Source organism: Lagopus leucura, unplaced genomic scaffold (genome assembly GCF_019238085.1).
Source record: "Lagopus leucura isolate 7727_CA_CO unplaced genomic scaffold, USGS_WTPT01 Super-Scaffold_100001, whole genome shotgun sequence".
Lineage (NCBI taxonomy): Eukaryota > Metazoa > Chordata > Aves > Galliformes > Phasianidae > Lagopus > Lagopus leucura.
In genome coordinates, this window is record NW_024962262.1 from 75,641,827 (window position 1) to 75,651,645 (window position 9,819).

The window sequence follows — 9,819 nt, forward strand, 5'->3', positions numbered from 1 at the left end:
TTGCTTTTTGTAGAACATGAAAGAAACACTGTTTCTTAACTATTACAGTATTTTACGTGATTGCATTTTAATATTCTACATGGCTGATGAGAAAATAATTTAGCTTGCTATTGATATAAGTGTCTGAGTGTTCTGTTTTGAATGAGTTCAAAAAGAATGGGTTTTATGAATGTTGGAAAAGTAGAAGAGGTAAATGAAAGATTTTGCTATCAGTATACTACTTTTTGGTTCATTTAAAAATATATATATATAATTAGCCACTAGATTGAGAAATGGCTGTTAATTTCTTAGATTGCCAAGATATGAGTGAATTCTTTCTCTTTTGAGAAAAATGTTTTCCTAGCCTAAGAAAATTATTTAATGTTTGTAGGACTTACAGGTCTTATATCTTAAAAAGGCTAGAGAAGGATGTGTGTTTCTGATTGTAGAGATTTTTAATATTTGCATTTTTTGCATAGGTAAAAGCTCGGTCTGCTGCACGGGAAGTCATTGCTACTTATTCAGTTGATGATATATTTATTGAACTAATAATACAGCTTCCATCAAATTACCCACTGGGGTCTATAACAGTTGAGAGTGGAAAGAGAGTTGGTGTGGCTGTTCAGCAATGGCGCAACTGGATGCTGCAGTTAAGCACGTATCTTACACATCAGGTGAGTTTAGAGAAAGCCTCTAGTTTTGAAAGCATACGACAATGTTCCTAGCAATATACTATTTAGATTTATATAATGCATCTCTTCAGATCACAAACTTATTTATAGAATTGGTTACTCTTAACATCTGCTTTTCTCCAGATGTTAAAACAAAAAAGGGAGGTAAAATTATCTGCGTAGTTAGTCCTGAAAAATCCATAGCCAAAATTGAGAATTGTAAGATCTCATAAGGTATGAGCCAGTAGTCACAGCATGTGGCATTGCTGTCTCAACTGCAGTTTGAAAAAAATACATACCTGAGATTGGTGATTGCTGAAGTTGCATCATCCGAGTTTAGAACAAAGGATTTTTTTTTGTGAGGCTTGTTTGCAATTCTAAAGATTAAACTCGTACGTATAGTTCATTTGTTGGTGTTGTAAATTACTTAACTACACATTGCCAATAACTTGATTTTACAGTCTTCAGGTTTCATTTCCTTTATGTATAACGGTAAGAGTATTCTGAAGGAATTCTGTGATAGTAATAACTTTTTCTTCTGTTAGAATGGAAGTATTATGGAAGGCCTATCTCTGTGGAAAAATAATGTGGATAAACGTTTTGAGGGCATCGAAGATTGCATGATCTGTTTCTCAGTCATTCATGGTTCCAACTATTCTCTGCCCAAAAAAGCTTGCAGAACATGCAAGAAAAAGTTTCATTCAGCTTGCTTGGTGAGTACCTACACTAAATCCTTTTAATAGGTAAAGTATCCTTTAATAGTTTGAGTAGGCCTACTCAAGTGTTGAGTAGTCTACCTACTAATCTAATCTAATCTACCTACTGTAGTCCTACTGCAGTGCCATCAATTCCCCATTGTATTGCTGGAATATCTGGGATTAAGTGAATTCAAAATAATTTGCAGGAATTCTATGGTAAGATGCACTGAGAGAGGAATTCTACTCCAAAGAGTTTTTGTGTTTGCTAAAATGTAAGCCATTACGTCTGGCTTTGGTGTAGCAAGAACATCTTGATGTTAGCAGCTTGGATAAGGGAGGAGAAAAAGTTAAAAATTAATTTACACAGCATGCTCCTCTTCTGACCTGCTAATCTGGATAATAAACTATAACCAAGATATCATAGGCATTTTTGTATGGTTACTGAGTATGCTGGAGCATATTGACACCTGTATTGCCATACAAGAGAGGAATTCCTGCTGCTTTGAAAACACAACTTTTGGCTAAAATTAGACTGGACAGGAATTACTTTGTGCATGTATTTGTTTTTTGTTTGTCTTTAGAATAAAACTTCTGCACATGCAGTGTATGTGTATGCACACACATTCAAATGTGCATATATACACACAGATATATATATGTAAGGGGAAAGGGCTTTTTAGCTGTTTTTTGTGTTAAGTAAAATGAATGTTTTGATAGTTTTCTTCATTCACTAGTAAAGCTTATTACCAGTGACAAAACAGTGCTCTTGGTACTTAGCTTGCACTTGTCTATTAAGCTGTCCTATTTCTTTTTCAGTACAAATGGTTCACGTCCAGCAACAAATCCACCTGTCCACTTTGTCGAGAGACATTTTTCTGAATAAAACGGTCTGTCTTCTTTCTGTGAGCTAAGTAATACATGAAGAAGAGGCAATAAACTGTGTGTTGAACAAAGCAAACTACTTGGAAATGATTTCTATTACTTAGAATTCTTGACTGTTGGGATATGACACATATTTACCTCTGGACTGTTTTTTGTAAGAGATTGAAGAGTCTTTGATATAAAGAAATATATAAGAATAATTTATTTTGATTTGTATATTTTTAAGGTATTAAGATATGTTAAAAATTCCTAAGTGATGTAGAGTTATGTCTGAAAATTGGTGTTTAAGCCACAGCATAGTTGATTAAAACCTCTTATTTTCAGTGTCATGGTGGCATGCACTTAAGGCCAGATCATGCCTATTAATGTAACAGGTGAATTTAACATTGGTGGCATAAAGACTTGATTTTTTGATTATAATATATGTGGGTTCACAATAGTTCCTCTTATGGGGAAGGTAAAACAAAAATTAAAAATAATAATTAAAAAAAAAAATAATGCAGTTAAACATTGAGGCATGGACTTAGGGCGATAATTTTCTGTTGAAGTATGAAATTTAAACGTAGCATGCTCTAAATTAACATTTATAAATTGAGTTTTCACCTTTGTCTTATTTTCTGAAAAAACCTCAGCCAACCAGCACTCAAAAACCTTGAAAACCCTGAAGTTTAAGGTAGTACAGAGGGCACTGTCATTCCTGCATGACAATGAGAAACACTGCCCATTGATGGCAGATTGGCTTTTAAGAAGACATGCACACCAATCAGTTCTTCTGTGGTCATTATTTCAGTTAATGTCTTCATTAGCTGAGGCATAAACTATGACTGAATTTATCATGTAATTCCAGTCAAAAAGTCCCACAACAATAAGGGCTCTGAATGAACATGATAGATGTATCAGAATTTAACATCGTCTTCATTCCAGTAGTCTTTTTTCATATTGTTGTTTTGTTAATAGCAGTAGCATACTAATATACTCCAACTTGGATGGTGTTGTTCCATGGCAGATTTCTTGGAAAACTCAATAAAAGAAGAGGAATGAATGAATGTTGTTAGTCTGTGTAGTTTCTGGATTGCTTTCTCTTCCTCCTTGTGTTAAACTTCCAGAAATTAATAGTATAATTTTTCAGATAGTTTCTGGCATACTTAATTGACTGTATCTCAACAGCTGGTTGCTTTAGGCGCTCTGTTCACTCAATGCTGGTCCCTTTAGAAGTAATTTTTAGCCGTTAAGTCTTTAGCAGATACCACTGTGCTTTCAGAAGAGAATTTTAATTTTTTTTGAGAGAGAAGGGGAATCGTTCACAATTGGTACTGAAAAATCCTAACTGGAAACACAGGCTAAAGGAGTAAGCTGTGTTATTTTCCTAATTACTGAAACTCTGGTTATTGTGTCTATTGTATCACTGTTTCAGATAAGACTATTTTATCTGACTTAATTGCAGGTTTGATAACTGTTTTGAAGGCCAACTGATGTTAACCAGGTATTGCTTGAAAAGAGCCACGTTAATTTACTCGGTCAGGCTCGAACTTGCAAATTGTCTATGAGTCTAATTGGTTTAATTGTTTAGTTTGTCTAACAGAACCAAGTGCAAGTGCTGGCGAGTCTGATATGCCACTGTCTGTATCTGAATAACTGCTTTCTGTTTCTTACAGAACAATGCTTAGGAGTACTGAGGAACAGAATTCTTGCATTCCTCTTAGTAAGTCTGGCACTGTATACATAATCTGCATCTGCCATGCAGCTTATTCTCATGCAGCGAATGCAGGGGTGCTCCTTCCAAACTTTTCAGAAATGGTATTGAATTCTCTAGTCTCCTAGAAGGCAATAGTGTACCCTGGCAAATGCTAAGTGTCTCTGCAGTCATCTCTGTAGATGCAGCAAACTTCAAAGTTCAGAGGAAAAAATAGTTTTTGCCTGTCACTAGTTTCCAGTCTACAGCAGGATGATGATAGTAGCATTAAAAAAAAAAAGGTCTTAAAAAAAAACTTACCCATGTTCTTCCTTGGACTGCATTTTGAAAAATTCTTCCACAAAAATTGCAGCTGACATCAGTACACCCTGGCCAGGAGAACTGATTCATTATTTATTAAAGTGGACACATCTATCTCCTTGTTTAGAAATGCAGCTGCCAGATAGTCCATTGTCATCTGTTTTTGTTGAAAGCATGTTATGTTTTATTACATGTTGTACTCTGATTCATTATTGTCATTTTTAACTTGTATTAAAGCCACGTGCTCGAGGGCTAACTGCATTTTTTTTCTCCTTTGAGTACCTGTTTTTAAGCTAATTCTTTAATTACAGCTCAGAGTCAGATGAATTTAAAAATTCCCTTTGTTAAACTTGCAGTTTGATTCCATTATATATTTTAACTCCATCATAAAATTGTTTTTTGATGTCATGATCTTTGCACAGCAACCTTTGGTCAAAATGATTAACAACAGAAAGCCTACAGAGCAATCTTAAGGATGAACAGCACTACAGCTGTAACACCAAAACCATAACTCTGCATAAAAGCAATATCAATGAGCAGAGAACCTCCCCTCCTTACACTAAAGGAGGTAAATTGCAAGAACATGAATTGCTTAAATTCATCGCTAGAAAGAGTCTATGGAATTGTTATTTCACAGGTGGTCACAAAGTTTCATCTCCATTCCTCACCTTTGGCATTTCTTAGACAAGGTATTCTGAAGTTAAGAATCAAAGATAACTGTAGCCTCACTTTGGTCAGTGAGACTCACTTTGTTATTTAGGGATTCTTGTACTTAAACATCAGATAATATCCTTTGCATAATTGAGTCTTCTGTCTAAATTATCCTTCTGAGTTTTTGTGCTCACGTTCATATTAATACATATAAAAACATATTGACAAAAAAGAAAACCTACGTTATCTGAAAGTAATGCATTAGCTGTGCTTGAATTGAATTGCAGTGCTTGTTTTTCCATAGTCTTCTGAGTTGGGGAATAGTGATCTTGGAATGCAGAACAATCACCACTGTGTGCTGCCTGCTCTCTAATACTGTATACTCTTCAGCAAAGTACAAGGAATAAGCTTTCTGCCTGAGAAACATCAACTTCTGACCTGTATCAGTCAAAAAGTAGTCTCTCACATTACATTGCAATAAAATGTTTCATCCCCAGATGGTTGGTCCAGCTAGGTTTGTAGTGGTGTGTTTCTGCTACCAGGCCCTACACTTTTATTTCTTTCATGGTGTGAAAAGATGAAAAACCTTCAAGTTTTTCCCACCTAGATTTGTAGCGAGTTATACACTCATAGTCAGATAGAATAATTATTGTAAAGCCTCAGTAACTGACAAAACAAATGAACAAAAAATTGTGATTTTAGTCCCCATGAAAAGAGCTAACCAATCATTTAAAGTTTCTGTTAACACAGCACCTTAAAGATCAGTTTCTATGAAAGCCGTGCCTTGTATTACATCAAAATGAGTAACATGATTTCAAATTTTCATTTAAACCAAACAGAGGAAGAGACTAACTGTTAAAACAGTACAAGTTACATCAAATACATCCGTTCTTTCAATAAGCCAAAAAAATAAATACACAAACTCCTACTTGTAAAAGTAGCAAAGTGCAGAAGATGATGCGTTATGGTATCTTCCAGTTCACTTACAACTCTCCTGCAGCTAGTCAGAGAACAGCTGTACCTGACAACCAGATAAAAACTGGTTGACATCCAGAATAAAAATAAGGACAGTCTTGATCAGTTTCATTGCAATGATGAGGAAGTAAGGATGCACTTTGTCCAAATATGACTTAGAAAATGATTTGACAACTTCAGTACTCTGTATCCAACCTTTGGCATGCCTAGTATATATAACAAAAGCAGTTATCCAGGCTTCCTAAATTTGAGGATGGTAAGCATCTCTTGTCCTGCTTGTCTGGAAAGCAGTCGTGTGCCTTCTAAGCCATGTTTCTTCATTGTTTCCAGAATTTCATCTATAATGAAAAGTACAGCGTTACAGTAAGTTTGTAGAGAAGTCAGCTATAATAAACAATACTAAACTGCTGCTAAACATAAGCTATAGCTGTCATTTTAGACAGTAATTTTTAGACGAAGTAGTCTTCCACCCTGAACAAATAAAGTTTACATTTTGCTGAACAAAGTTCAGTATTTTGGTATTAGGTATTATAACAATCAGTAATTCCAAACTGAATTATTGTTCTTCTCAAAACCCCTTCATAATGTACAACCCGTTAAACATTAGGTCAGAAGGAGCAACTCTGACCTGTGTAGAGAAATGATTCAGAAATAAAAACATCTTATTTCCAACCGTCAGATTTTGCCTTTGAGTTTACAACACCAGTCTCTTTTGTAAGAAGGGGTTGGCCTGGATTCATTACCTAGTTCAGAAGATTTCAGACTTGGAATTGCAGTCTTAGAGCTGCTGGGCTTGGGACATGCATGCTACAGTTTCTTCATACTACTGTTTTCTGAAGTAGCTTAGAGAGTTCTTAGTGTTGGTAAAACATGTTCTGGTTTAGTTCACCATATGCTGAATGTGCAAGCCACAAAGTCAGAAGATGGACAGTAAGAGGCATCAGGTTATATAAAAGTCACTCTGCTGTTTAGTCACCCACACAAATGTGTGGAAACACGAATCCACGTAAATGACATGCTTTGTACGTGGCATGCAAATACACCACTGCATTTCTAACAAATGGCCTCCCATACCTATCTGAATTGTAGTCCACACTGTCAAAATAATGTGCTAGTTCTAAAATAGATTAGACTTCTGTACTACTTTGTTCTTGTTTACCGAGTTCTGATAGCCTCCAGAGCATTGTCGTAATCAACAATTTGATTAATGGTGTTAAATATGGTTTGGAACAAAGGGGTCCAAAGAAACTGATCACCTGGGTTATTTTCTTTAATTGTGACCAAGTAGAATAATCCTCCTGTTGAAAGCAAGTCTGCTACTAATGGAAAAACTCTGTCCATTACTTCTCTGCCCTTTTTGCCACCAGCCCAGGATGCTTCTATTCCGTGGCTTTGCACCTAGGAAGAAGGAAAACAAAAACCATCTTCCTCAATACAGAATAACAAAGATGTCAGAGGTAATTGAACAATTACAGTCTCATACCTCAGCTGATTTGATTTGCCAACTCTCCTGACAGCAAAAAAAAAAAGCACATTTATTGCGGATTTTGCATCTATTTTTTCCTACCTCTTCAGAGGGTGTTACCACATATGGTGGATTAAAGAGCAGTAGATCAACCATCCCATTTAATCTTGGTGACAGTCCTTTGACCTAGAGATGAAATTATCAATTCCTTTGTTAGTATTATTTTATTTATTTTTACTATTACTTATTTCCATTTTGTAAGCATACAGTTACATAGTGCTGGCTATTTTCCTATCAATTTAAACTGCCACACAGACAAAATTGAAATAAATTAATAAATAGCAGAGGGTGTGCTATTAAGGTGCAAATGTGTTAATCAATGAGAATTCAGACCCACAGGTGACCTAAGAATAACCAGGAAGTATTTAACAAGTTTGCTGCATTTCCGAATAGTTACAGGTTGTTTTCTAAGAGATGATAAACTAAATTTGATGTTTGCCAAACCTGTGTAATACCACCTCTATCACTGTTCTAGAAAACAAGCTACTTGTCCTTCTGTCCTGTGTGAGGCCAGTAAAACTGGGTTAGTACATGTAAATCCTTATCTACTTTGCTTTCTTCTGAGTGTAGCATGCTGTCAACTTTGGCTGACTCAGGAACACCAAACTTTCCATGTGCAAGAGAAGCAGAACAGTATTCTTAAGACAATGTTACAGTGAAATGTAGAACAGCAAGAGATACACATACAGATACAAAGGTAATATTTTATTTTTGCAGTCTAGTATTTTCATCATTTTTTTTTTTTACTCTGTGCTTATCAAGAGAGTGTTCTTCTGGAATTCGTGGTTATAAACTGTAAAGAAAATTACAATAACTATCAAGAAGTTGATATTGAAGCTATCTTACCAAGTCAGTAATGACTGGCTGAAGGTGAACATTGTTCAGCTGAGCTGTCTCCAGTGTACAGTAAGCTGCCATAGGGTTGATATCTGTACATCTTAAAGCAAAACACTGTAAGTTACTGGTTCCTGTATCTGCAAGATTAATGCTGCAAACTGCATGTTGACTAAGGCAATCTCAAGAATAGCCTTTACTTTATAAGAAATAGTGACAAATAGCTAGGAAAACATACGCAGTGTATCAGCAGCTACAACACTCAGTTCTATACTGGAAGCTGGATTTGGGAAGTTGAACCAGATAACCTTTAAAGGTCCCTTCCAATTCAATTCTGTGAGTTCTTAATGACTGTTTGAAAGCTGAAATATGTGAAAATAAGCATTTCAAATAATTATACTTTCAATGCCAGCTCTGTACGTAAACATATATGCATACACTCCCTAGTAAATCTCAGTTAACCACCAACAACCTAATGTGTCATCACCATCTAAGGAGTGGGAAAACTGAATTCAAGCCATATTTCTGCCTAATAGGTACACAATTTAAGGTAAGCAGACAAGGCTCCCTTCAGTCTGACTATCGTCTCTGTAGAACTGACGTGCTATTTCTCTACGGAATGGGGAATCTTTAAAGCGAGACGCAAACACGGCGAGGTCTAGGTAGCCTTCATACAGCAGCCTCGCTGTTATACTCACAGATAGAGCGCACTGGCTCCAATGATGGAAGCTAGGAATGTTGAAACCACGCCAGACCCAGACCCTATTTCAAGGCAGACGTCGATCCTAAAGACATAGAAGTCCGGGTGAGTTTTTTTGGTGACGTATCCGAGCCCCGCCAGCAGCCACAGAATCACTCAGGGCAGTGTTACGACACGTGCCCCGCCCCGCTTTCCCCACGGCTGCCTGCCGCGTGTACCCCGCCTCCCGGAGCTGGGCTGCATCCCGCTCCAGAGCGTCCAGCAGCAGGAAGGTGTCCTCGGCCGGTTCGTACACGTCCCGGTAGGGGCCGCGCGCCCCCATATGCTCGTATCGCGGCGTGGGGACGGAGGGCGCCGCCATCGGCGCTCGGGCGGTCGCGCATGCGCACACTCGCCCCCTACGTCCCGGCCATCAGCGGAAGGGAAGGGAGGCGGGGCCAAGGCCTGCGCCACCAATGGGAGAGCGTAGGTTTCGCCCCGCTCCCAGGTCAGCTCTATCGAACTTCACTTGGTCGGTAGCGCTGCTGAAGCAGCGGGCGAGGGGTATTGGGGTGCCCGCAGGCTCCGTAGAGCAGTGATCAGTGAGACTGACTGGTTTCACCATCCTGATCCGCTTTCAGAATCTTCACGAGTCAGGGACTTGCACCAGCTTAGAATCATAGAGTTCGAAGGTGCCTCTGTAGGCCACCTAGTCCAGCTTTCCTGCAATGAGCAGGGACACCACTGCCCAGGGTCTGATCCAGCCTAGCCTTGAAAGTTTCTAGCTTCTCAAAGCTCTTCTAGAGAAATAGCTCTGCACCACAGTTAGCAGGAAGCCAAGCTAGAGAGGCACTGGTGAAGAACGTGGGTGTTAGTTCACAGTGGAGATCACAGCAGAAGGATTAACATTGCCACTCAGTGTTTGCATGAGT

At 37.9% G+C, this 9,819-nt stretch overlaps 2 protein-coding genes across 2 annotated transcripts in view; one reads left to right on the plus strand and one right to left on the minus strand.

Moving 5' to 3' along the window:
• LTN1 (listerin E3 ubiquitin protein ligase 1) overlaps window positions 1–3,276 on the plus strand; it is a 27,562-nt gene extending 24,286 nt beyond the window's left edge. The window contains exons 28-30 of the mRNA XM_042866922.1: window positions 459–653; window positions 1,196–1,363; window positions 2,165–3,276. Of these exons, the coding sequence (XP_042722856.1) occupies window positions 459–653; window positions 1,196–1,363; window positions 2,165–2,227 (426 nt within the window). The 3' untranslated portion in view covers window positions 2,228–3,276. The remainder of the gene's footprint in view (window positions 1–458; window positions 654–1,195; window positions 1,364–2,164) is intronic.
• N6AMT1 (N-6 adenine-specific DNA methyltransferase 1) lies at window positions 2,461–9,280 on the minus strand. Its single transcript, XM_042866923.1, has 6 exons — window positions 9,127–9,280; window positions 8,907–8,993; window positions 8,221–8,311; window positions 7,417–7,500; window positions 7,106–7,247; window positions 2,461–6,187 (listed from the first exon to the last, which is right to left on the minus strand). Exons 1-6 carry the CDS (start codon window positions 9,267–9,269, stop codon window positions 6,078–6,080), a joined length of 657 nt encoding a protein of 218 aa, XP_042722857.1. The 5' UTR covers window positions 9,270–9,280; the 3' UTR covers window positions 2,461–6,077.
• Between the last annotated feature and the right edge of the window lie 539 nt (window positions 9,281–9,819).